Source organism: Drosophila erecta, unplaced genomic scaffold, assembly GCF_003286155.1.
Source record: "Drosophila erecta strain 14021-0224.00,06,07 unplaced genomic scaffold, DereRS2 tig00000126-arrow-pilon, whole genome shotgun sequence".
In the NCBI taxonomy this organism is placed as follows: Eukaryota; Metazoa; Arthropoda; class Insecta; order Diptera; family Drosophilidae; genus Drosophila; species Drosophila erecta.
The window spans coordinates 6,347,930-6,374,276 of record NW_020825209.1 but is presented as its reverse complement, the minus strand read 5'-3'; the positions used below and the strand labels follow the sequence as shown (position 1 = coordinate 6,374,276).

Sequence of the window (26,347 nt, the reverse complement as noted above, 5' to 3'; positions counted from 1 at the left end):
TAACTCAAGTTATCTTAATCGGATTTCGACGTGGCATACCTCTAAATGTTTGTGGTGCAATTCTCTAAACATCTGCATTCAAATTTAGAAGTTTATTTTTTTTTTAATTTTTTGTCATTTTTTGATGTTATGATGTTGAAGAAATTCAAAAAATGAAGAAATGTCTCAAGGCTGAAGTTCAAAACTCCATAACTCAAGTTATCTTAATCGGATTTCGACGTGGCATACCTCTAAATATTTGTGGTGCAATTCTCTAAACATCTGCATTCAAATTTAGAAATTTAATTTTTTTGTCATTTTTTGATGTTATGATGTTGAAGAAATTCAACAAAATGAAGAAATGTCCCAAGTCTGAAGTTCTAAACCCCATAACTCAACTTATTTTACTCGGATTTTGAAGTGGCATATCTCTAAATGTTTCTGGCGCAATTATCTAAAAATCTGCATTTAAATCTAGAAATTAGTTCTCAAAAATTTTTTTTTTTAATTTTCTTGTTCCAGGGCTGAAGTTAAAAAGAAAAATTTTGTTTTCATATAATTATTTTTTCCCCAATTTCTACCGATATTCCAGAAAATTTTGAAATTTCTCGTTTGCACTTTCACTAGCTAAGTAACGAGTATCTGATAGTCGGGGAACTAGACTATAGCATTCTATCTTGTTCATTTTAGTTTCATTACTTTTAATGAAGACTCTACGGCTATAATGCCAAAATTATTACTATAGTTGTAGTACATTCGATAGTTCGATTTCAAAAATTCGCGCCCTTTGCCAAATCAAACAGCGTGACCATACAGCGCTCGGTAAACCCTCTGGTCACGCTGAGCAGAAGAAAAGAAAATTTCCAGCGTCATTTGTGCATTGTAAAATTGGTAAACAATAAAAGCGCGTAAACAGGGCTAGAAAAAGCGGAAAAGGAGACTTGAAAACTAGAATTCGACGCAGATCGGTTGGAAAAACGGCCTCAAGATTGGCAAGATACGCAAGAGCAAGAAAATGAGCTACAACGAGAAATCGGAGGCCATCATCAAGGAGGAGTGGCTGCAGCGCCTGGAGCAGTTTCCCTTCAAGCAGGCGGATATGAATCGCCTGATTATGAACTACTTGGTCACAGGTGAGTCACCTTGGTCACCAATCTGCGTCCAGCACCAGCAGCTAACCAAGAAAATTGACGTGATTACTGCTTTTCCACAGAGGGCTTCAAGGAGGCCGCCGAGAAGTTCCAGCACGAGGCGGATCTTGAGCCCAGCGTAGAGCTGAGCAGCCTGGACGAGCGCATACTCATCCGCGAAGCCGTGCAGGCGGGCCGCATCGAGGAGGCCACCCAGCTGGTGAACCAGCTGCATCCGGAGCTGCTCGGCAGCGATCGCTATCTGTTCTTTCACCTGCAGCAGCTGCAACTCATCGAGCTGATCCGCGCCGGCAAGGTGGAGGAGGCCCTGGCCTTCGCCCAGAGCAAGCTGTCCGAGTCCGGCGAGGAGGCCATGTTCGAGCTGGAGCGCACCCTGGCCCTGCTCGCCTTCGAGAAGCCACAGGAGAGCCCCTTCGCCGACCTGCTGGAGCAGTCGTACCGCCAGAAGATTGCCAGCGAGCTGAACTCGGCCATCCTGCGCTGCGAGCACAGCGAGGACTCCACACCTAAGATGATGTTCCTGCTCAAGCTGATCTTGTGGGCCCAGTCCAAGCTAGACAGCCGCTCCATCAGCTATCCCAAGATGAAGAACCTCGAGACGGCGCATCTGGAGCCCAAGTAGACGGGCAGAGCAGAGCGTAAGTGCGGTCGGGTTCGCCCCCCCTTCGACTTCTTTTGCTAATGCTATTGCTATTATATATATCTCTTTTTAATAAGTATGTATGTATGTATGCTGGATGTACGCAGTGAATTATTAAATAAGTAGCCGGAAACTTCATCCGCCTTTTCATTCCTTTTCACCAGCCAAATATTAGGTCCATGGCCTTGTCCATCAGTCCGGAGCTCTTCTGGGGCACATCCTTCGCTTGCGAAATGGAATCTTCGTTGCGAGCCAGCTTGTACGATTGCTGGGCAAAGGGACGGATCGAACTGGGGCTGAGGGGGGGATCTACTGTTTCTGCATTGGCCGGAAAACTGATGTTCTCCTTATCGAGCACCGAGCGCTCCATGCAGCGGGCCACGCCCACCATCACATTGCCGGCGATAATCTTTTGGTTGTAGTTCAGCGCCTTGTCGCTTTCGATGCGCGATGAGAAGCGCACATGCATCCAGTTGCCGTTCTGCGGGGCATGCACCACATCCACAATGGTTCCGCAGACGGTGAAGTGCTGCAGTACCATGGAGCTGGCCCCCGACGAAAATCCAAAGATTGTCACCCAAAAGTCGGCCAGGCGAGAGTTGGCGCCCGCTGTCACCGAGTGATTGGCTCCCAGCGGGGAGCATAGTACCCGCATGGACGCGTTGGTGGCATTGAGCGCCCCGGGGGCAAAGGAATCGTTGGTGTGATAGCTGCTCTGGTAGCTCTGGTTCGGCGACTGCAGCTGCAGCATGCCAAGATGGTTACGCTGCTGCGGCGTGACGGCCTGTTCCCGCAGTGAGTCGAAGAGTCCGTGGATGGGCGGCCCCGCCTGGTGGTGGCTGTGCGACTGGGCGTGGCCGGGCGTTGTGCCGCTTGCGCCCACAGCCGTGTGCGAGACATTGTGGCCAACCGGCGGGCCTCCTTGTGCGGCGAACAGAGTGCGGGTGTTCAGAGCGGAGCGGTTGAGCTCGTGGGGACTGCTGCCGCCGGGCGAGGTAGCTGAAGCGGGAGGGGGAAAGAGGGATTCGTTCATATATGTAGACTCGATGCGCACGACCTGCCCAATGCCCGCGACTTACCGAAACTGACATTATAGCGCCCGGTCTTCGGGGATAGCGTGTTCTTGTGCGGCGTCAGACTTTGAGGATCGCCGAGGAGGAAGGGCGGCAGGTACTGGCTCGGGTTGGAGGCGGGGCTGTTGACCGGACTGCCGAGGTTCATGGGCTCCATAGCGATAAGTAATAATAATAATTTAGTAAATGCCAAAATGCCTAATTGCCCGAAAAAAACTAAAAACGAACGTTGATTTAACAAAGACGCCACAGCTGTAAGTGGTAAGTGTGACCGTACTGGGCTTGGGCCGAAATACCCCTTTGCTCGCAGTTGCGCAGGGCATTTTGCAGCACTCTGACTGCCACTGGGCTCATTTCGTTTTCACAGAACGGTCACTCTAGCGGCCACTTTTGAATAACAGCAGCACGCGTCGCGTCTCTCCGTCATTTTTCTTATTTTTTTTTTACATTAAACTACACTACGCTCTCCTGGCATTTCGGTCGTGTCGCGCGTGATTAAATTGGCAACAAAGAACAACAATAAAAGCCCAGTGTGCGCGCAGCGTTAAGCAGCAACAAACACAACGATCAGTGAAAACAAAACACCGTGACAACAACAATCAAAATTACAAAGGCAACGAAGAGGAAGCAAAAGGCAGGACCTTCGCAGCGAGAGCGAGATAGCAAAGGATCGGGAGAGAGCGAGAGAGTGCGATTTGATCAACGGGATACAGGGTGACATGTGGAGTCCGACGCACTGCAGTGTAACGGGTAAGTGGGGGGCGAAAAGCGGGGGACACCCGTTTTAGTATTCGTATGTTATTTTTTTTTGTTTTTTTTTTTACGGCAAATAAATCGCATTAAAACTTAAACTCGTTTGTGCCGCGCGTGTATGGGTGTGTAGCTGGCTTGGTTGTGTTGGTGTGAGCTTAAAATATTGTCATGTCGGTCTTGTTGCTGCTGTTGCTTTTGCTTTTGCTGCAGACGTACCTATCCGAAATTTCACTTTTTCACCACTGCGCGCTTCCACCTCTTGCCTCTCGCCTATTGCTCTTATTCTTCTGTTCTCCTGACTCCAGCAAATGCCTCTTTATCAGGGTTTTTCTGGCTGATAAGATAATTGCCTTGCTTGAACGCACTTACTCATCGCAGTGCTAGAAAATTGCTCATGCTAAGCGCTCCCCTTATGTATTTTTACCGCCTCCCCCCGCCCCACCGTGGCATTCCTTCACTCACGCCCATGGTGGCGCTTGTTTTGGGGCCTCTTGTTTACCTTTACCATTGTTTTCGTTTTGCGTTTTCTTCAGGGCTGAATGTCAATGAGAAATCGCGAATTCCAATTCCAAATTCGTGACAAAACACAAAGCGCGCTCATTCTGCTGTTCCCACTTTAGCGATTATGGAAACAAATAACTGGCATAGCTAACGCATGGATATGTAAAATCTCTCAAATGGCAAATAACGCCCTTTTGGAACGATTTTGGCAGTTACCCCCAGTATTTGGGGCACCACTAGGCACAATAAGGTTGCATTAGTGGCCGCTGGCCAAAGTAAATGACTCACAATTTGTGGCCCAATCTAGAGCTTCGTGGAATGTTGACAAATCAAGAAGATAAACACCCTGGGTTCCATAGACATGGACGGATCCAGCTTATTGTGGTCTTGAACTTGCCCCGCTATCAGTTAGTACGTTCTTTGCTTCACTTCACTTGCTCATTTCATTTCATATCATTTATTTTGCATATTTGCACAGCGCACAGTGTTTTATTCCAGCAATTTGCGATTAAAACACAGAGCCGTTGACGTCACGGCGAATGAGCAAACAAATCATCGCCGTGTGGCTCTCCCAAATTCGCCGAGTTTCGCCTTGTTTGTATAAGTTTATATATATGTATGTATGTGTATAGATATATGCAGGCACATAAATACACCTGTCAATATTTGCCAATTTCTTGGCGAGAATGAGATGAGCGCACGCTTTGGAAACAGCTGTTTTCGCCGCTGTTCTCAAGCGCACTCTGTTCCCGCTCCTTTGGAACGTAAAGGTGTTCCCTCACAGAGAGAAATTGGGACTTAAATGGATTCTCTTTCTTGTTTTGTCTGCAAAAAGTTCAATTTTCTACTGTTTTGTACTCAGCGTATGACTTTATAAATGCAGGCTTAGACATTTTTCGTATTTACCAGATTTCTAAATTATGTGAATCTCTTTCCATTATAAGAAATAGAATTTGTTCTTCCCAGTGTGCGTTAGTTATTTCCCCTGTTAGATCATCCACCAAACACCTGGAGTCCCACCATCTCATTAGTGGCCTGTTGTTTGGGAACCATTTAGTCTAGGAGTGTTCCTTATCGACTGCGACTCCACCCAATCGGCCCATTGCGTGCCTTATTTTTAGCCGTAAATTCTTGGCCGCCACTCACTCACTAACTCACTCACTCGGTTACTTACTCCAACTCGCACATCTACGGACACACCTACTGAATAAATGCTTAAAATATCTGAAAATGAAAATTCCTCAGCGGGAAATTGTGCAATGAGCGGCGGGCAGCCAAGCAGACCCAAACAAAACAGACGCCTAATTTTCCTTTTCATTTCCATTTCGGTTTTTGGTCTATGTGTGGTTTTGCTTTTGCAACGCATTTCATGCGGTTGCAGTGAAAATCAGAGCAGGCCACCCCGCCATTTGTTATTGATAAGGAATACCTGCTAAGGGGAATTCAGGAATCACCTGCCAAACATATGGCAACTACAGTTTCTGGCCGCTTTTCATTTTAAACAATCCATTACTCATGTAAGAAATTCCTAGTCGCGCCAAAACTTGTATTTATACTGATAAAAATATAATGAAACCATTTGTTAAAGTTAAATAACACAGTCACCAGTTGAATTTCCGACTTCTGATCCTTTTAAGTAAGCTGTTAGTCATGTAACAACAATAAATATAAAATCTAACATAATTGCTGGAAACGATTCTAGAATCTGTAGAACTATAGACGTTGACATAGAGAACTAATCTTCTGGGCAGGTTCTACTGTATTTCCTACTATCACTAAATCGATAAGAAAATCAGTGCGATAAGAGCTGGAGCTGAGGCACCGCTGGTCACGTCAGCGGACAGATGGCGTCTTGAGATTGTGTCCACCTCTTCCGCACCCGGCTCGCAATGCCACCGTCCATGTGAGACCGTTTTAATGCGGCTCTGTCGATGCACTTATGCGAAACAGTTACGTTCCATTGCCCGACCCATTTAGCCAGAATAGAACCAAACAAACCGAAGCGGATCGGATGAATCGGATGGGGATGGGGTTGGGCTTGGGGCTGAAGCTGGGAGCAGGGAGCAGGGAGAGAATTGTGAGGAAAACAGGTCTGGCATGGGATGGAATCACTGGCCGAAACTCTCTTCGCAGCGCGGGTCTGCAATTGATCAATTCCAGTTTCTTCAGTTCTTGGCCAGTGGCCACATTCCTCCGGCGCTTGCCGAACCACCGCGCCCCAACCCAAACACATCCTCCCCTGAATATTCATGCTGGGAATCTCTCATTCTCGGATTCTTTCAGCCTCAGGCATTTATATTCAAAACATGCCATGGCAAACAGAAGCCAGCCCCTGCTCTAGCTCTAGCTCCAGCTCCAACTCCAACTCCAGCTCAAACTCCAACTCCAGCTCCAACTAAAATGCTAATCGCCTTTCGTTTGGGAAAACTGTGTTTCATGTCTTCTGCTGTCTGTTTTCCATTTCAAAATCGCACGGCTTCGTGGGTTCAATGCTTGCGAGAAAGAAATTGTTTATGCATAACAATAAAATGATCCGCTGTTAGATGGTGGGATCCATTGATAGACCGTTTACTTTGATCGCCGCCTCTGCACATTTTCGCATTTTCGCACGATCCGCACACATGTATATATGCACATGTACATTGCTCGATGTTGCAGTTGCAACATTAATTGTTGCTAATGCTTTTCATCAAACGGGATCTGTGCTGTAATGCGGGGCTATAAAGACGAGGATTGCCGCCGTGTCTTGGCCCCCAGTTTGGTTAGCTTGTAGCACGTGCTTAACCCGAGTTGGAACCCTGAACCCTGAACCCTAAACCCCGAACCATGAACCCTTCACATTTCGATTGGGGAACTCGTTGGGAAAGAGCAGTCCAAAAGTGGGTCTTTAGAAGAACGGTCTTCCGAAATGGGAGCTAGCAAGTGGCTCATTAGCATGCGTGGTTGATGCCCATGCCCCAAGGAGCATTGGCCTCGGGTAGCAGTTTGCTGTGTGTACAGATACATTTACATATCTACACTCGGCCACGCCCTCGCTCCGCCCCCGAAAAAGAGTGCGAGAGCTGAGAAAGTGGAACATGAAAGTGCGTGCTGGGAATTCCGCGTTTAAAGTGCGCTATAAGAGGCAGCAGCTTTAGAAGCTTTTTATGATTGCGATGCACTGTAAATGTATCTGTATCTGTGTCTGTATCTGTGTCTGTATCTGTATCTGTATCTGCGGGTTGGGCGAGGGCTGGCGGGGATCGGGCCAGCCAATTAGGTTTCACACACGCATACACACATATGAATAATCCCGTGACTTGTGCGATCACTTCATTCCAAGTTTCTCTTTGGGAAATGTGCAGTGGAATTGGAAATGGTCACCTGTGGAGCATCAAAGCACTGCACACTGCCGCAGAAGCCAGAAAAGCAGCCGGGAAATCAAACAAACAAGACAAGGCACACCGAGAAATGATTTCATTGAAATTAATTAACCCAAAAGTTGACCTCTCCCCTCCGCCTCCCATGTACACACACACAGAGGCGAGTCAGAAAGGTCAACAATATGCGACGGCAGATGTTGATTCTATTGTCTGCCGTCTCTCTGGGGTCGCATAAAACAAAAAACAAAGGTGCAGCCGCCTGTTTGCTTGCCTCGCCACGGAGGCTTTTAGCCATAATTGACTGTAAACTAGGGGGAGCAATTGGGGTTTTAATCATGCCGGTGGCAGTTCCAATGCCCCCACCAGCACCAGTACCCGTACCAGGCCAGTATCAGGAATTATATTCCAGTAGCCCAGAATCGAAATCGAATGAGCATCGGGCCAGCAGCGAGAAATTTCTCTTTTTGGCATCGAAGCCAGCCGTTATTTTCGGCTTATTTGGGCCACACGAGCAGTAAACGAGCGACAGGTGACTCATGGAGCAATCCAGACCCATGAGTAAGCCAGCCAGACGATCCTTTCCTGGATTTTTCGGCCCCATGTCATAGATAACTTGTACACTTCTGGCACTGTCGATACAAATTGAATTGAATCGCGCCGCCCCTTGCACGTGATTAAATCGAAATTGAGTTGGGAAAAGTGCTTCTGTTTTGGCACTGCCTTTTATCGCCTCTCAATCGGATCGAAGCACTCGGGGGCACTGGGTGCGCACATCATGCTGATCTTCGCCAGGCGAAAATCAAATGCGCAACTATGCGGCACAGTGGGCTAGAAAGTGAGTGAATCAGGCGCAAATTATGATGTTTAAGACCCAAAAGTGGCACTTCAGAGTGCCCGAAATGAATCACCCTTGGCCCACGGTGCTGGCAGCGTCATTAGTTTCGAGAGGCGGCCATAAAAGCGGACCAACTTAACGGTTTCGCCGTTGGTGGATTGCTATTTGGATTTGGTTTTGCTTTTGCTTTTGCTTTTGGCTGTGTTTTTGACGCTGCCTGCCTTGTTTTTCGTTTTATTTTACTTTTCGCTTCTTACCATTTTGCCATTTTGCCATTTAGCATTTGGCATTTCTATTTTGGGGCACCCCTCCATGCAAAACACCACCGCCATCGTCGCGTTATGAAGGGGAATCGGCTGGGCAGACAGACAGGCAGAGGAGTCCATCGATCTCTGGCGGATTTGCATGAACCGCTGCACGAAATTGCCGGGCGGGTTATTGACAGCCATACTCGTGGCCATCCATCTTTCCGTCCATGAGCTGCTAGCTGTTAGTTGTTAGCTATTAGCTGATAGCTCGCGAAACACCAAGCCCAGAGCGACCCGAAGATGAGCAGGTTGCTCCGCTATGGTCGCCACTCATTGATCTGCGGCAGCTGCTGGATTATCGATATTAGCCCAGAGGCTAAGACGCTGCCCCGTCTTTAGCCTCAATGATTAGTACAAAAAAAGCGGGGGGAAAACGGGAAAAACGAGCGACGGCACGGCAGAAGCAGCGGAAAACATTACAAATTGGCTTACAGGCATGCAGACGGGAAAAACTGTTAATGCGATAATAATTATGAGACGCCCACTCCCCGGAAAATGCGAAGGGAAAAGCCCTAAGATGTGCCACTTGCGCCCGAACAGAAACCGAAACTGAAACCGAAACCGAAGACACCGAAAATGATGCACAAATCTGCAGGCCAGGCCCATTGTTTCTGCGCTTTCCCGCTTTTCTTGTAGTCAATTTTCACCGCCTTTCGTTGACACCGCTTTTCACTTTTTGCCTTCTTGCTTATGACCGGTAATTGCTTCTTTTCCCTTCAACGCTTTTGGTTTTTCTCCCCTTTCCTTTAATTTTTCTTCTACTTTTTGGCATTACGAAACGTTGGAAAAACAGTTGCGAAAAACAGACTTTGTGCAAGTGCCCAATCCCATTTGAATAATCGAAATGTGTGGCGATTGCCGGGGAGGAGCAGGAGGAGGAGTGTCTGTCCAACGATTTCCACATGTGGGGTGATGAACATCTGGGCAGTGGAATGACCGGAATGACCCGGGCCAAGCCAAAAATAGATGCCTCCGTTGATCAGCGGACTTCGGGCTTCGGGCTCTGTTCCGTTTTGTTCTGGCAATGACTTAATTTTCGTCTTCATTTACATTTCGACGCCGATTCCAACTCCAATTACCGCTTCCGGCAGCTGTGCACCCAAAACAGCAGTGAACTGGAATCGGAGACGGCGCCGAGGTCTACGCAAAGAAATAAAACCAGAAAAGAAACACCCAACACCACAGGCAATCCAAGCCAGCGATTGTCGTCAATCGCTCGAGTGAATCACTAGCCAAAATATATGTTGCCGATGCTCCGTCCAGCGGATCCAAAAGCAAATTTCGAGTTTCACCCGAGCGCCTCGTGACCTCGAGAGCCCGACCAGAGCATCCGGCAGATATGAAAGCCACCACCGCGCCACAACCGACACGCCAACCACGCAAACCGCGATTCGCATCCCATCCCATTCCATGCCATCGCCATCGCCAATCCCAAACACTCAAACTCTCAATCCCAGCATTGTTTGCGGCCGGCCGACTCCTCCAGATACATTTATGTATCTGTGCATGTCACCGGCATTTGCTTTCCAGATCATATTCCATGATCCGGACGCTTCTTTCCTACGCTCCATTTGTCACATTTAGCTGAGGCCGAAAATGTCATGAGCATGACATACAATATTTCGGTGAGAAATAATCATTGAGCTTGGCGTACAAATATTATAAACATGAGCGATATATTTGGTAGCCTAACAGAGACCTTCACTCATTTTGTGCTGTGGATTGTCGATGCATTGGGATGTGACTCAAATCGCCTGACATCGAGTAAACAATTAGCAATGCCCCCGAAACTATCAGCCAGCCTAAACGAAGCTGTAATCTTTCCCACATTTCTATACCATTGCAGTGCAGCGAGCGCGTGGGCTGCTTACCAAGGGCAAGAATGGCACCAACAACTGCTTCGTCACCATTGCACTGGGCAAGGAGAAGTACCAGACGTCCGTCAAGGACAAGGCCGAGACGAGCGTCAACTGGAACGAGGAGTGCGAATTGTAAGTCCAGAGTTTAGGGCTCCTTTGGCTGAGCATGGTGCTAAAACATTCTTCATTCCTCCACACAGGAAAATCCCCGATCAGGGCAATCGCGCCGAGCTCACTTTGACCTGCCTGCACAGGAACAATCTGGGCATCGATGAGTTCCTCGGCCAGGCCACGCTGCCCCTCAACGAGATGGATGTGTACGATCGGCCACGTGCCAAGTGGTTCAAGCTGGAGAGCAAGCCCGGCAAGGAGAAGAAGAACAAGGAGCGCGGCGAGCTGGAGGTGCGCATCGCCTTCGTGGTCAAGTCTGGCTCGCTGACTGACCTCAGCAAGAAGGACAAGCACAAGTCTTCCATTGGCCAGCTGGCCAGCTCCGTGGGTGGCAGCCTGCTGTCCATCGGCAACGGCGAGAAGCGCCGCAGCATCAAGAAGCTGGCTGGCTCGCTTAGCTCCAAGCTGCACATTCGCAGCAAGAAGAAGAACCAGGAGCCGGGCGCCGACGACAGCAGCTCCTTCGGCGGCTCCTTTGCCAGCCTGGGCACGCCAAACAGCTCCAACGGCAGAGCCCAGAATGGCGGCAGTGGCCGGCGCCGAGGCGGCCAGCGGGCGGGCGAAGCCGATCCCGGCGTGATCAGCGAGGATGAGGACGAGTTCGTGTTCGACAACCTCTCGCACAAGAGCTCCGGCAGCTCACTCAACATCCAACGCGTCGGCCTGCAGCCGCCGCCAGTCGGTACGCCCAACTTTGCTCCGCGTCACCCATCGCCCCTGCTGAACAACGGAGGAGTTAGTGGCGTCGGAAGCGGCAGCGCGAAAGGTAAGCCAGCGGTTTTGCCAGCGACGCTCGATGAGGATGCGCCCATCGACGCGGAGATGGAACAGCTTGAGCTCGATTTCAGTGTTCGTGCCCACGCCCGCACCAACGCCAACGCCAGCGCCAGCGCCAGTGGAAGTGCCAGCAACGTGCCGCCTCCCTCGAAACCACCGCGCATCCCCCTTTCGCAGGTGGAGGAGCAGCCTGCTGCCGGAATTCTGGAGCGGGAAAAGCCAAGGGAGAAGCCCGTCGAGCTGGAGAGCTCCAAGGATGAGTGGGCGTCAAAGTTGTATGGCGGTGGAAAGTACCTGGAGATCGGTAGCAGTGACTCGTTGAAGCGTCGCAGTTGGGAGGACCGAGTTCCGCTCCCCGCCAGTGTCGAGGAGCCGCCCCCAGTGCCCTCGTCCAGCTCGTCGTCTAGTTCCAGCTCTAGTTCGGACAGCGATGATGACGACGAGAACCCGCCGCAGGCAGCTCCTCCACCAGTACCCGTGCCGGCATCTGTTCCATCGGCTGCTGCTGACCCAGTGGTGGCCACTGCATCCTCACTCTTCTCTCCCGAAGTTGAGCACCGCAACTTTGATACCTTCAACGCCAGTTTCGCCAAGTACGAGCAGCGAAACAGCACTGCTATTTTTGCAGATGAGCCCGAGCTGGAAGATCTAACAGTGGAGCTGGAGAAGTCTGTGCCCACTCCCACAGCACGCCCCAAGCCGCAGCCACGTGCTGTGGCCGATCTGAGGGAGGAGGAGGAGAAGGCAAAGGAAGAGGCTGCACGGCAACTGCGTGCCGAGGAGGATGCCCGCTTGGAGGCGGAGCTGCGTCTCAATGAGGAGCGCCTGCGTGAGGAAGAGGAGGCTATGCAGCGAGAGCTGGAGGAAGAGAAGGAGCGCCAAAAGCAGCTGCAGATGGATGAGCAGCAGCGGCGTGAGGCCAAGCGCTGGGAAGAGGACCAAAGGCTTTTGAGCTTTGCCAAGCGGTCCACATCCCTCGAGGAGCCAGCCACAGAGAAGCAGGGGCTGAAGCATGAGAGGGAACTCGTGGCCAAACAGGAGGCGGAGGTAGAAACGGCTGAGCCGGAGCACAACTTCCTAACGCCCGAGCAGTCGCCCAAGGAGTTCCAAACGAATGGCAGTGGCAGAGGGAGCGGGAGCGGGGAGCGCTGGGAAAAGCGACTGGGCAAATTCAAATACGCCAACAAGCGAGGTGAGCTGATGTACCCGAAACGAATCCGAATCCGAAACCGATACCGAACCATATCCAGAGCAACCAAAACCACTGAATCACTGCAATTCCCCACTACTCCAAAAAAAAATCTGGCGGCGGGCGGGGAGTATGGCATAATGCTGGCGGATCGCGAAGCGCACACGAAACCGAATCCGAATCAAGCTAACTTCCAGTCAACGCTGTCATCTGTCGCGTCATCCTCCTCCAAGGCGATTCCTATGCCCCTTCAGTCAACCTCTTTTCCCACATTACCTGTCTGAATTTCCTGTCTTTCCCCTTGGCTGTTTTGTGTTGTTTCCGTTGTGTTTCTCGCATCCGCCAGTGAATTTGCATCTGAGTTTGAACCATCTGTGCTCCTCCCCCATCCGCGCATCTCCTTCTCAGTATCTAAACTGACCAGTTTCAATTTCCCTGCTCCGCAGATAAATACAACAACGACAACGATAGCAACTCGCCCAGTCCCAAGTCCACGGAGCGCATCATAATTGGTCACGAGAAGTCGGGATCGCATGCGGAACGCCGCTCGGAGATATCCGCCCAGCTGGCCAAGAAATACGAGGGCAAGTCCCGCGAGGTAAGTGGCATTGTCATACTGTGCCTGTGATCAAAGCGCTCATACAATTGCATACCGCCAGGAACTGATGCTAATTGCCAACGGAATGGAGAACGAGGCTCTGCTGCAGCGGCAGCGCGTGAAGGAGCTGGAGGACTATCTGGACAACCTGCTGCTGCGCGTGATGGAGACGCACCCGAAGATCCTGCAGAATCCCTATTCGCGAACCACGTCCGCCAAGAGGTACGGCACCTGGTCGTTCTGGTCGTCCTCTCGCTCGAGAGCCACGCCCACCCACTAACCAATGATGCATGACCTTGACCGCCGGTAGGATTGTTGATAGCCGATAGCAAACAGCCCGCCCCTCCAGATCAAAACTCGGTGTCACACTGGATGGGAATTGAACTCGATATATATTTTATACATGACGTGCTATTCTGTGTTCCGTCCATTGCCATTCGCCTTGAATATGAACAATCCTACTCCGATCTGTATGCGCTTCTCTATTAACTCCGTGTCTTGCCAATTCCCAAACCCAAACCCAAACCTCCAACCACCACCCACACTCGCCACCGATGTTCTCTGTTCGTTTGTGTTCTCGTTTTTGTTTGGCTCCTCTTTTAACCGAATGCATTTTTGTGATTTCTCTTTATTTAGTTATAAAAATTACATCAATATGAATGACTTTCTAAAGTAAGTGCTGCGCATGCTGCAAGTTGCATTTAAGTAGACACTTAACCAACAATCCCCAACAACAACTACATCACCACCACCACCACCACGAACACCATAACCCCCAACAACAACAACGACAAGAACAACAACCAGAACTGCGAGACACGAGTAACAAGAACTAAGGCGCCGCCGGCCGCAAAAAGAAGAGAAGGAACCACTGAGGCGGGATCGAAGTAAGATGAAGCACCGATGACCCACTGACATTCCACCCCATTCTCGCTCTCGCCCGCTCGCTCGCTCTGTCTCTATCCAACAGCTCGCCCCTCTCTTTCCCTTTCGCTGCCTGCTGTGCCGATGTGTCGATGGTTCCCGTGCTCCCCCTTTACTCCCCTAGAGCTTAAGTCTCCCGCCACCCACCACCCGCACCCACCCACTCACCCAGCACTCCAATCCTCACTATAGGTTATACTTATACTTACCCGATCTGTTCTGCATTGCAGCGGCTAAGCAGCCAAACTGGCCCTGGCCGTCGCCAGCAACCGGCTCACTTGTCCCAGAACCGCTGGAGAGGATCTGCGCAGGCTGCTCCGGAAGTCGTTGGATGGAAACGAATCGAAACACCACGTTGCCTTTGCCGCGAGCAGCGAAATTCAAGTGCTTTCTAAAACATATTGCTAAGAGGGAACTAAGTGTACACGTAAAACAGCTAGGCTTAAGCAGTGCAAAATCTTTATTGATATTTTATTGTGTGTAGCATTCGTGCTTTCTGTTCCGTTTATAAACCCGATCCCCCCCACACACACACACACACTAAACAAAACTAAATTAATTGTACTATATGATACTATGTATATCCTGGCAGTTGATGCGACTTGCCCCGCTGCGAGTCTCTTGTCAATTGATTGAAATTATCCGAAAGTATTGTTTGTTTTTTTTTTTGTATGTCCCATTTTTTGCAGTGTTGTACGACAAGAGTTTGTGAAGTTTTTGTAAAGTGCTGCATGGGAAGTGGCCTTAGTGGATTAAGTCTTAAATTATTTATGTTTTAGCAGTTAAGCGAAAAGGGGGGAAGGGGGACCCACCCACGTATGTCCCCCTCGAAAAACACCACACACAGTTGAAATATGTTGATACTACAATGATTTTACTTATTGATATACACGCAAACAAATAAAAACATTTTTAACATTAACAACATATTTTCGGCTCTTAAATGGTACGGATTTTTATTGAAATTGGTAATACAAATAATATACCAAATTGTTTATACTAAGAGCCCTGCGAGTTTACTGATCCTATGCAGTAGTAGTTGGTAGCAAAGCGCCACCTATGAGACACGGTAGCTTGGTTCCTATTGCATGCGGCGTCTATGAAACGCCTGCGCTTCAAGCTTTTGTCTGCTTTCAGGAAACCAATGAGCGCCAAAGTATGCTGCAAAATAAAATAAAAGACCGATAGTCACGAGATTCTCTGAAAATTGCGTTTTTAACAGACTTTATAGAGGTTTACTTAAATTAACAGACTGATTAATTCAAATGCGATGGAATTTGGTCAATTAATTGAACTTATTACCCCAAAGAAGTTGGTCTACAAAAATGCATGGATGCATGGAAATCAATTAGAATAAATTGCAAATACAACAAATAGTTGGCCAAACGCTGTTAATTTGTGCCCATGTTAATTTCATGCTCCTATATAAAACTAAGAAATATATATAACCAGAAGAAGAAATAAGAATAGTATTACGTCCAACATTTTGTTATACGCCTTCCACGCTGATTTCATCCACTTTGTAGGACAGAAAGGCGTGACACGATGCAACAACAGCAGGGCACAGTATCGGCTGAAAATGTTAAGTCGCTTAACAGCGAGCGACGCTGTTAATTGTAGATACAATTCTCTCCGGTGCGATCAGTCTCTCACAGCCAGCGAATAGCTGCGTATCGCATCGCTGCGATCGAGCGCCGAAGAAAATCGAGCCGAGGAAAACGTATTTCCACTTGCCTGACCATAGATATTTTGCTGGCGCAGATCGCACTCGCGACGGCCGATGAAAAGTGCAGTGAATGTACAATATTTGGTTTTTGGTTTTGGTTTTTTTTTTTCCTGTTGCGCGGTTGCCAGTGCGAAAAGAAAAGAAAAGTGCTAATTGTGCAATTGCAATTGCAATTGATTGACACCCGAGCGATCGATCGATCGATCGGTCCATCCATCCGCTTTATCGGGGGGCAGTGCGTTGGATCGTTAGATCATTCAACGTCAAAGATGAAAACATGAAGTCTGCCGCCGTCGCGAATCCGAATTGAAAGCCACTAAATACATAGAAGGCAGCGAAAGGCAGAGCAGCAGACGCAGATCATCGCAGATTACCGCAGATCGCAAACAGCAACCAACGAGTGGAGAAGCGAAAAAGTGAGTGATTTATTTATTGCACAGTCACAGTCGGAGAACCAGAACCAGAACCACAAACAGAACAGAACAGAAACAGAAACAGAAACAGAAACAGGAACAGAACCATAAACAGAAAAAGCAACAGAAGCCGAGGCTCAGGTTATGATTACTTGTGCCCAGCCGCGCCGGCAGAAGCCCACTACTTGCATGCGGAGATCCCCCCGAGGCCCCGGAGTCCGGATCCTCATCTACGATCTCCCATCTCCCATCTTCCATCTCCGATCTCCGATCTCCATCCACTCACGGCTGGTTATGCTATATGCGCTACTATATATGCTGTGTTATGCTTTATGGCTTATGGTTATGCTCGTCTGTTCAGCTTCTGCTTCTGTTTCTGTTTCGGAAGCGGCGGCGATGATCTCCGCATCTCGTGGAGCTGCGGGGCTTGGGGACGGGGACGGCGACGGCGACGGGGAACTGGGGATGCGGACGCAGACACACCGAAATGGAATTGAATTAAATCAAATGATAAAAAATATAAATCGAGTGTAGAAACAGAGGCGAAACAGAGGCAGCCCTCTGTGCGGTGGCGAAAAACAAAAGGACACGGAACAGCAAAAAAGAAGCGAAAAGTCGGAATCGGATCCGCGCGAAAAAAGCGCTGAAAAGCAGAGTCCAAAACTGAGTCCGTATCCGAATCTGAATCAGAATCAGAATCAGCATCAGCATCAGAGAGACGCAATCGTAATCACAGAACCCCTCGTGCAGGGCGGACAACTGACGAGATGGATGGACAGATTGGCTGTGCCATTGGGGGACTACAACTACTCCGGCATGTATGCAGTTGCCGTATTCAGGAACAGAGGCGGAGTGAGATGCAGATACAGAAGCATACAGAAACATACAGAAACATAAGCAGATTCAGATAGAAATTCAGAAACAGGAAGGAGCAGATGCAGATGCAGATGCAGATGCAGATGCAGATGGGATGGCAAGGGTAAACCGGAGGCGCGGACGGCATCCGCACTTGTTGGCTGCTCCTCGGGCTCAGTGTAATAATAATAAATAGGAAATACATTGAACTCCCCGTCTAAACATTGCTTACATAACGCCAGAATGTCAAAATTCCAGTGTAAAAATAAGTACAGATACAGATGCAGTTGCAGATGCGGATAACATTGCCATGGAGGCAACAGATGTACTGTACTTGCACTCCAGATAGGTGACCGCACCGATCTGTATCTCAGTTTCTGCTCCTCTGGACGCTGGCTTTTCAAACTTTGGCATAGGATTGGCCCTTTGGGCTGGGGCTCCACGCCAGATGTCGTGTTCTTGTTTTTCCAGTTGCGTTCTCCTGGGCAGGAGCAACATGGCCAGCACACTTGGGTAAACAGCTCTTTCCGCTCTTTTCACGTGCTGCAATACCATATTGCACTGGCGGAATAAGCCACAGATGCATCGGGTAGTCAAACTAAAATGTATCTTGTTCTAAGTAGATTGAAGTATCTATGAAGTACTTGAAGGCTTGCCAGCTATTAGCTTTACAACTTTGGGCAATTCCAAATGCGAAAGCCGCTTGATCGGGTTGCGTTCCCAGCTCGCAGAAACAGAAACTGATGTTCCTCCTCATCAGCGTTGTTGTCCCATTAAATCCCCCCCTCGTCGCCCCACGAAAAGTGCTTAATGGTTTTGTCGCGTTTGGAATTTACACAGCGCACGAGAGAACGAGAGAAAACAAACAAGACAAATGAAAAGAGGAAAAAACGTGAAAAAAAGCCCAACAGCAGATTCAGAATCATAAAATTCGTGAGCGTTCAGCTGACAGTTTAATAAATGCCGCTGCCGCTCGCTCTGCGCACTCGCATCCATCAGCTTTCATTTGCTGCGGTTGCGATTGCGGTTGCAAGTGGGCGGGCGGGTTCCACAGAGTGCCTCTTCTCGAGACCCCAACGAGGAGCCTCAGTCGCTGGAATTCCTCGCCAGACGCGGGAAGCCCCCCTTTGGCAACCGTTTAACAAGCATTCCGGCTATTTACAGACCGCCAAAAATAACTACTGCCAACAGTCGTTTGAGATAAAGATGCATCTGCAAGTCTTTCTTCTGGTTCACGTGTCCACAAGCCTCTGGGATCACTCCACATTTCTCTGTCATTTGCTTGATCTACTCAAAAGCACAACCCAAAGTCTAATCCCCTGCTGCTGGCCAAGAAATGGTGCCCCAAGATCATGACTTCACTTACTGCTGCCACATCTTTGCATTCTGCTGGGGATTCCGTTTGATGTGCATTTCATTTGAGGTCGCGAGTTAAAAATACGCCAATCTCTCTGCTGCTGCTTTATTTTCTTTGGCAGCGATAACCGCCAGCTGCAAGGGACACCTCCTCCTTCTCCTCCTGCTCCTTCTCCGTCTTCTTCGCCTTCCGCTCTTTGGACACTTTGGTAATTGCATTGGAAAGGCGGCAAGTAAATTGCTGCCCCACTTCGCGCGCCACCCACCCACCTTGGTATTTGGTGGCTTTGGATTCGTTCGGTTGACCCATTTCGGCGGGCACCTCCTGCTCCGCCTGCTCCTGCTGCTGCGGCAGTCCGCCTCCTGGGCAGTCGCCTCAGCCTCAATTAGTGCAGCATGAGCGGCAAAAACGCAACATGATTTAAATTGCTGTCACTGTCACTTGTCAGACAACGGCGAGAACAGCAGCACGAGCTACAAAAACAACAGACGGCGACGGAGGACAGAAGGCAGCAGATAGCAGCGATCGCAGAATGTATCTTATAGATACACGGCTGCTGACATAACAATCTGCTGGCCACCCCTTGGGCCGCCTCCAGTTTCGGCCAGAACCCAGCCCATGTGGCGTTGGTGCTGGCTAAAAATGTGCTGCTCTCTGGGATCCACCATCAGGCACCATTCCGCTGTCACTCAAGCTGTCCGAGGACTGGCTGCTCGTCTGTGGCTGGCAGAGATCAGCGGTCGCATTGGGTGCCGCAGCCATGATCCACATTCGGTTGGGCAAGATGAAATGTGTGCACATACATGCTCGCATATAGAGTGCTCCTTGTGAATTCGCATGGTGAAACTATTCCAAGCGGTTAACAATTCAGAGCACGATCTGGCTGCTATTTATGGGGGGATTGCCCGTCCCCGTCCGGCTCTTGGAATCATGATCACGATCACGATCAGTGGGTTGTGGAGCTTTCTCCACCGCACTCAACCGGAACCGATGTGTGTGTGTGCTTGGACGGTGGACAGTGGACAGTGGACAGGTTATCTGGTCACAGAAATAGCAGGCAAATAAAATCTAATCAGCATAAACAAACGAGCTTTTAATGAGCAGCGGCTGGAGGAAGTTCGAGTGCCTTATAAAGAGCTTCCGATACGAAATTCATTTGAAACACTATCAATATGGAAAAGTCGTCTGGAACACTTGTCCATCATGCTAATGAGCCCACGGCCCTCCGCTCATGTTCAATTGTCAATTGATCGCCAATTCCAATTTCGCCCAACGACTCGTCTTCTGGCGGGTAACTCTAGCCAAGCGCATAAGCCCGAACCCGAACCCGAACCCGCACCCGCACCCGCACTCAGTATGAGCCTCCTCCTCCATCTCCGCCTCCAGCCGCTCCAAGCGATCCCACACCAGCGTAACCCCACCCGCTGTTATGGTGACGGTGGCCATAATGGTTGATTTTAATTAAATATTTCTTCTTCCTGTTGTTGTTTCCCTCGTTCGCGTTTGGGTCGCTCTATGGGATGGCCATGGCGGAGGCCCCTGTCCGTGTCCCTGCCCACCATCCGCTTCCCGCTTCCCGGTTCCCGCTTCCCAGGGCACGACAAGTGCACGACCCCACCCCATTCCATGCCATCCCATCCAACAGCCTATACCATCCAATCCTATCCTATAGAGCTGGTGAATGGGCTGTGATTGTGGCGAAAGGGAAGCCCAGATTTTCCAGGGAAAAACTCCGCAGCGGCTTCTGGATTCTGGTTTCTGATTGCTGGTTTCTGGTTTCTGGTTTCTGGTTTTTCGGGATCGCCTAGGGACACCGCGCACTTCTTCGCTGAAACGGAAGTGGGCAGTTGCAGGCTTCTCCGCCTGCTCCTCCTCCTTCTCCGCTTCCATTTGGCTTGGCCGTCGCGTTTGCCGCATAAATAATAATCGCTGTCTATAATAGTTTGTCGTTAATGCGGCACAGGAATCGAATCGAATCCGGGGAGCAAACAAAAAGTGGAGGCGCACGAGGAGGATGAGCATGGGATGGGGTTGGGGATGAGCATTGAACCCAAGCTGCCGCCGTTGATAGTTGGAAGTCGGTGGTCTATGGTCGGTGTCCGTGTTGGGGAACTACAGTGCCCAGCACCCGCCATCATTAAAGTTGATTGCAAACTGTACGCATTTATGATCGCCATCACCATATAAGCCCCATCAGCCCGATGATGATGATCGCCATCATCATGATGACGCTGATGATGATGATGGTGATGATGGTGATGGCGATGGCGATGATGGTGGAGATGGCGTCGCATTATCAGCAGCAGAATTAGCATGCCTATGACCGCTGGCCGTTTATTAGTTTGCCGTCGCGCGAATTATTGTTGCAGAAGATGGCTTCTGGTCTCCAGCTGGCCCTTAAGTGCCTTCCATATCAATAAGTAGCAGTGTTTCCCAGTTTCCCAGCGAAGTTTTTCCCATGGGAAAACGATGCAACGCAACCATGAAATCACACAAAATCCATAAAAGCGCCGTTCTCTCGTTTCTCCGCTGCAGATGATGCCGCCAAGACTGCCAGGCGGCCATGGAGGAGCCATGGGTAGTCGGAGCAGCAGCAGTGGCCATCACTTAAGCACAACGTTTCACAAGCGCCGACGGAGGCGACAGCAGCACCACATCAGCATCAGCATCAGCATCAGCCACGGCAGCTACCTGGCCCTGCTGCTGCTGTCCACCACCTGCTCCCTGGTGGCCAGCAGCGCCTCCGCTTCATCCGCATCCTCCGCTGCAGACACAGGCATTGCGCCACCAGATCCGCCGCCGGCCAGCCAGGTGTCCATCTCCTCCAGCTCGCCCTGCGCCCCACAGCATTGGTGGGACTCCCAGCGGGATCGCTGCACACCGTGCACCCGCTGCCAGGGCGAGATGATACCGCTCCGGCCCTGCCAGCTGCACACGGACACCATCTGCGGCTCCATATACGACCTCAAGATCGACTGGGTCGTTCTGGCCAAGACCGAGCCCAACTGGAAGGAGGTGAGTGCATCTAACGCCGCGCGGCGAAGCAGCTAACCATCTGAGTCACCATTAATCCCCTCTTGCAGCGCCGAAAGTCCTCGGAGTATGAGCACTTCGAGCACAATGTCCCACTGCAGCACCTGACCCACGAGCAACTGCAGCAGCTGCACGAGGAGGCGGCCGCCGGCTGGGTCCTCGACTGGCAGACTGGCGTCCTCTACGTGGCCGTGCTCACCTGCCTGGTCTTCTTCTCGGTGGCCGCCTGCATCCTCATCCACCACATGCGCCAGTGGCGTCGCATGGAGCGTCGCCTGGACCAGGGTGAGTACTCCTCCATCCCCGCGAGCCCTACTTTCCCAGTTTCCCAGTTAAACCACATAAGTTTCACACGCTCCCGGGCACATTTCACCTGCCCAAGCCCTGCGCAACTGATTGCCAATTCAGAGCGCGTCGCTTGGCCAAGGGCCCCTCCGACAGTCCCAAATCCCGGCCAGAAATGCCCGCCTGCTTGGCATTCGCTGGGCATCGGCTAACTAGCGCTTTGATTGCCCGTTCTGGGGGAAGGGCATACATATTTATAAGGCGACGGGCCCAGAACACGACACTTTGATGTATGGAGGCCCGCGGTTCCCAGTCGCCAGTCGAGTCCGAATACGAATCTCTGGGCGGCATCGCCAGTGCTGAGATTTCCAGCGAATTGCTGCACGATCAGCTGGACAGCGGTGCTCCGCAGCTCCGTGCCTCCGTGCCTCCGAGGAATACTAACGAGGCGGTGGCGACCAGTGGAGCTGGTCCTCTGCAAAGTAGAACGATATGTCCAAATAATTTTGGCGCATGCGAGTCGCGATTCGCATGCCAATGGCGAGCAAATTGGCAGCCACTGTGGGTCTCCTCGGCACAAGCATGTCGCACTTGACCGAAACATGGCAGTGCAGTTGGAGGATCTCGATCCAATGGATTGCAACACCAGGTTGCAACACCGTTTCCATGCTCCACCAACGCGCACATCTGAAGCAACTCTCGCCCCATCCACGCAGCCAGAGATCCGTGGATCCAGAGACCCAGAGATTTATGCCGTGTTTTGATAGCGCCTCTTGTTGATCTCACCCGGGGTGTTGTTCTCCGGCGTGTAATCATAATTCAGGGCGTGTCGACACTCGGCGGCCCACGCAGCGTGTCCAGCGTGGAAAATTTATGGATTTGCAGCTGCCGCTGGAGATGGAGGTGGAGGGATTCAGGGGGCTGGGGGCACGGGCACTTGCAGCCGGAAACGAATCTCGGCGGGCAGGTAAAAATCCCAGGTCCCTGCAACAGAACGCCCCTTCCCGCTCAAGGACAAGCGGATGTTTGTGGAAACATTTCCGCGGGCATGTGGAGAAATTCCGAAATCATGTCACACAAGCGACCAGCCGGGGAAAACATGTTTTCCACACACACACACACACACACATGCAGGGAGAGCAGGCAGGAAACGAAGTGAAAATGCCCAGGGACATACATACGCATGTATACATGTTTGTTTGGTGAACAGAATTCGGTGATCATCGACAGATTTAAAATAGTGTGACAGGGGCTGCTGCACTTGAAGCGGAGTTTCCCCGCTAATGGGATTGGCGGTGGTGGTGGTGGTGGTGGTGCTCCCCCAGCTCCAGTCGCTTCCGCCTCGAAGGGATCTATAAATACGCGCCCAGCTCCCTTTTGCCTGGCCAAATGATTGAGCGGCGACCAGCTGCTGCTGCTTCCATGCTTCCAGCGCGGAGAAGCAGGGAACGTGGGAAGGTGGCAAGCTGGAACTGCAACTGCAACACTTTGCGTTCAAGCGCATCATTGACAATTGGGCATCCGCAACCCCATCCCATCCCATCTCCTCCTCCGAAGCATCTGCCCCATTCATTGGCACGCGCTGCAGCTTCGCTGCGCAGGAATCTGCAGCGCATCTTGGGGCCAGGCAATAAATATTCGCGCGAGGCAACTGCCACAGATTGTTGCACATTTCCTTCTCCATGTTTTTCGCGCTACGCAGCCCACTTCCATAAATAGAAGCCAAGATGTGCTGACTTCTCCAGATCCAGATCCAGATCCAGATCGGGATCCAGCAGGGATCGGGCACGCCATTTGCCATTCATCGATGTTGTCCCACTTTGCGATCCACAAACGCGTTCGGCCCGCGAGTGGAGTTCTCCCATTTGCTTCCTGGACTTTGCTTTGATTTTCCACCCAGATTTTCCACCTCACTAATCGGTTCAGCGGAAAAGCGGAAAATCGGAGCACACGTATGTGTTGGCCGCAAAATGGGAAAAACGAATTCAAAGCGAATTGAACTGCGCAAATTTGAAAATTGTTTCGGCCTCGCTTCGCCTTTGCTTTTCGCTTTCCCTGGTCGGTTGTTGTTTTCCTTCCCATTTTCCAAGAGATTTCATTGTTCGCGCTGCCGCTGGCCGATTGTTTATAATAAAAGCCGTTGAACGATGGCCCAAAGGCGAATGGGAAGACGCACATCATCATCATCCGCGGCGGGCGCTTCTCTTGGGCAACTTGGAACATCATTTTCGGTCTCGCCCCGAGTTTATAAATAAATGATAAATTATCTGCCGCTGGCCTCGTTCGCCGCCCACACCCACTGGCCATCGATGGAGGGCATTTGTTTACAATTCGCCATTCCGTGGCGGGCTTTCCTGTGCCACCGCCACCTAATAAACATTACACACGGATCGCACATTATGCTCCATTATAAACAGCTCGGCCCCATTGCGAATCCAAGGGGCTTTTCCACTCATCACAGCACTCTTCTTGCCCTTTTTCGCAGATGTGGAGGAGCTGTCGACCAAGCTGATGGCCAAGCTGGCGGAGGTGCAGAGCCTGGACGGAGGCACCTTCTTCATCGGCAACGCGGACGCCTTGCGAGGACTGCCCGCCTCCGCAGCGACAACGCATCCAGCCACGGCGCAGTCGGGGATCTTCCAGCCACAACACGTGCTGCTGCCTGGTAAGTGTTCCACGAGCCCGATCCCTGCCAGATCGCAGCTCCCCGACCGGGGTCGGCCACTTGAGGTGCCCGGCAGGCGGCGGGCCGGGCCATGAGCTCCCAGCGGGAGTCCTTGGTGGCCCTGGGTAATGGGTAGCCGTTAGTTGGGTTTTCAAGCCATTTGCATGGCAGCGTCAGGCGTGTCGCACAAATTTCCTTCAAGATGCAACCTACAACGTGTTGTCCTGGCTCCAGAGCCTTTTAAGTTTAACATTCATGTTAATTCACATCATTTTTAGTATTTTTAGGGAAATAAACAAATGAAAGGGTTTTCCGAAGAGTATTTCAAACTATTGCTTCAGAAAGCTGCAAGTGATGGGCAGATTTTATCTATGATGGGTTATAGGATGGGTTTTGAATGTCAGACCAAAGACTCCGACTGTTTCGAAACACCAGAACTGCCAGGACGTTGTCACCAAAGCTATTAATCCGAGTTTGCCGACCCCAAGTCGCTGATCTTCGGCTTGCAGACCGCCTACGAATCCGAATACTCGAAATGCAAATGAGACCGATATCGGGGCGTGGATGGAATTCAAATGACGGCTGTCACTCGGCTGCGACAGCCACACAGCCACGCTTGTGGCCTGCCCAACTCATCCCAACTCTTGTTCTCCCATCCCTCTCGATCTTGCAGAGAAACGCGGCAAGCACCAGGAGCGACGCATCCTGAAGACCCTGCAGCCCGGCAATGTCTACATCGAGGAGAGCAACGCGGGACTGGGCGGCATGGGCGGCATGGGCGTGGGCCTGGGCGTTCGGAACTGCTCCGGGCTGAAGGGCTGAGCCGGAGATGTGGTGAGGGGACATACTTAAGGAGTGGCTATGCAGGAGCACGGTCGCAGGACGAGGCGATAATGGATCCGGAACACGAACCGCAACCGGAAGCGGAAACGGAAATGGAAATGGATTAGAGAAAGAACCAAGAACTTTGTACAAACAGCCGCTTAAAAGGAGGAAGACGAAAGGGAACCGAAACTATTATTATTTTTTATATTATTAATCTTATTCTAATTAATACGACTCTTTTTTTTGTCCTAATATTTAATTGAATCGTTATGTTGACTTGTTTGTAATGCGCGGACAGATGAGGACGCGGGCCTCCCGTTGTGGGGAATCCCGAGCGATGCGGCAGAATGTTTTGTACATAGAGAGAGGCATGTGGCACCCACCCACGTACTATATGATAAAGCGATTTAGATTAACAAATCTACTTAATCTACTTAATGTAAATATTAAGGCGATCGAACACGCGACCAAACGTAACGAGCACACATCGCTGCGGCATGGAACGAAACCAAGTAATATTGGCAACATATCAGCTTCTATATGCATGCAACGCATATAGACGCACGTATTGTTAACATCACCCATATCCTAGCTTTAGTGACCAGTATCCAGTATCCAGTATCCAGTATCCAGTATCCTGTAATCCCACCAGCAACACACACGTACATGTAACCAAGTTAAAATATCTAACGAGAGCATTTCCGGCTAGCTGCTACCGAGCTTAATCGCATTAACTGTAACAGTAATGGTAAAGATACAGATATAACTACTTACACAATAATGTTAATTAACGGATAACTATATCGATAGGGAGAAATGTGTATGTCCTAAGTGCTATCTGTGTGCAACAGCAATAAAAACGTTTATGATTATACAACATCTGGCTGCACGAGTGCCTCTTTACTTTACCATTTTCTGAACTACTTTTGAAGCTGATTGAGCTGATTGATTCCATCGAATCCAGCCAGCGCCTTCTGTCGTGTGGCCCCAGAGTGTCTGCGATCCCAGAGCATCGGCATAATGGAACTGTCGCCTTGGAGCCAGCTCCATACCCGGTGTGCCTGGGAA

The 26,347-nt window shown here is 50.4% G+C and overlaps 4 protein-coding genes across 10 annotated transcripts; 3 read left to right on the top strand and 1 right to left on the bottom strand.

Annotated features, from left to right (window-relative positions):
* Positions 1 to 789: 789 nt before the first annotated feature.
* On the top strand, positions 790 to 1,903 carry LOC6550238 (glucose-induced degradation protein 8-B homolog). Its single transcript, XM_001977653.3, has 2 exons — positions 790 to 1,112; positions 1,193 to 1,903. The coding sequence occupies exons 1-2, from the start codon at positions 995 to 997 to the stop codon at positions 1,750 to 1,752; spliced, it is 678 nt and encodes a 225-aa protein (XP_001977689.1). The 5' UTR covers positions 790 to 994; the 3' UTR covers positions 1,753 to 1,903.
* LOC6550237 (nucleoporin Nup35) lies at positions 1,852 to 3,147 on the bottom strand. The gene is made up of 2 exons (XM_001977652.3): positions 2,850 to 3,147; positions 1,852 to 2,769 (listed from the first exon to the last, which is right to left on the bottom strand). Exons 1-2 carry the CDS (start codon positions 2,998 to 3,000, stop codon positions 1,928 to 1,930), a joined length of 993 nt encoding a protein of 330 aa, XP_001977688.1. The 5' UTR covers positions 3,001 to 3,147; the 3' UTR covers positions 1,852 to 1,927.
* LOC6550236 (rab11 family-interacting protein 1) lies at positions 3,141 to 15,045 on the top strand. 7 transcript variants are annotated; one of them, XR_003407999.1, is made up of 7 exons: positions 3,171 to 3,593; positions 10,449 to 10,593; positions 10,662 to 12,601; positions 13,045 to 13,196; positions 13,258 to 13,418; positions 13,833 to 14,083; positions 14,351 to 15,045. XR_003407999.1 is itself a non-coding variant. In XM_026981470.1 (7 exons), the coding sequence occupies exons 1-7, from the start codon at positions 3,563 to 3,565 to the stop codon at positions 14,355 to 14,357; spliced, it is 2,472 nt and encodes an 823-aa protein (XP_026837271.1). In that variant the 5' UTR covers positions 3,171 to 3,562; the 3' UTR covers positions 14,358 to 15,045. The 7 variants fall into 7 exon arrangements, 5 of the variants coding, with proteins under 5 accessions (XP_015010769.1, XP_026837271.1, XP_026837272.1 ...); XM_026981470.1 differs by having other exon boundaries at positions 13,833 to 13,868; XR_003408000.1 differs by having other exon boundaries at positions 3,174 to 3,593; positions 10,662 to 11,398.
* Positions 15,046 to 15,756: 711 nt separating this feature from the next.
* On the top strand, positions 15,757 to 26,158 carry LOC6550234 (tumor necrosis factor receptor superfamily member wengen). Its single transcript, XM_001977649.3, has 5 exons — positions 15,757 to 16,262; positions 21,007 to 21,486; positions 21,555 to 21,789; positions 24,275 to 24,454; positions 25,128 to 26,158. The coding sequence occupies exons 2-5, from the start codon at positions 21,007 to 21,009 to the stop codon at positions 25,274 to 25,276; spliced, it is 1,044 nt and encodes a 347-aa protein (XP_001977685.1). The 5' UTR covers positions 15,757 to 16,262; the 3' UTR covers positions 25,277 to 26,158.
* Positions 26,159 to 26,347: the final 189 nt, after the last annotated feature.

What these genes read in the sequence shown, in the direction of transcription:
- LOC6550238 (XM_001977653.3), top strand. Translation starts at nt 995, where the DNA reads ATGAGCTACAACGAGAAATCGGAGGCCATCATCAAGGAGGAGTGGCTG. An exon ending in TATGAACTACTTGGTCACAG is followed by an intron (nt 1,113 to 1,192) that starts GTGAGTCACCTT and finishes GCTTTTCCACAG; the next exon opens with AGGGCTTCAAGGAGGCCGCC.
- LOC6550237 (XM_001977652.3), bottom strand. Translation starts at nt 3,000, where the DNA reads ATGGAGCCCATGAACCTCGGCAGTCCGGTCAACAGCCCCGCCTCCAAC. An exon ending in GCGCTATAATGTCAGTTTCG is followed by an intron (nt 2,770 to 2,849) that starts GTAAGTCGCGGG and finishes CTCCCGCTTCAG; the next exon opens with CTACCTCGCCCGGCGGCAGC.
- LOC6550236 (XM_001977651.3), top strand. Translation starts at nt 3,563, where the DNA reads ATGTGGAGTCCGACGCACTGCAGTGTAACGG. An exon ending in TGGAACGAGGAGTGCGAATT is followed by an intron (nt 10,594 to 10,661) that starts GTAAGTCCAGAG and finishes TCCTCCACACAG; the next exon opens with GAAAATCCCCGATCAGGGCA. An exon ending in CAAATACGCCAACAAGCGAG is followed by an intron (nt 12,602 to 13,044) that starts GTGAGCTGATGT and finishes CCTGCTCCGCAG; the next exon opens with ATAAATACAACAACGACAAC.
- LOC6550234 (XM_001977649.3), top strand. Translation starts at nt 21,007, where the DNA reads ATGATGCCGCCAAGACTGCCAGGCGGCCATGGAGGAGCCATGGGTAGT. An exon ending in GGAGCGTCGCCTGGACCAGG is followed by an intron (nt 21,790 to 24,274) that starts GTGAGTACTCCT and finishes CCTTTTTCGCAG; the next exon opens with ATGTGGAGGAGCTGTCGACC. An exon ending in ACAACACGTGCTGCTGCCTG is followed by an intron (nt 24,455 to 25,127) that starts GTAAGTGTTCCA and finishes TCGATCTTGCAG; the next exon opens with AGAAACGCGGCAAGCACCAG.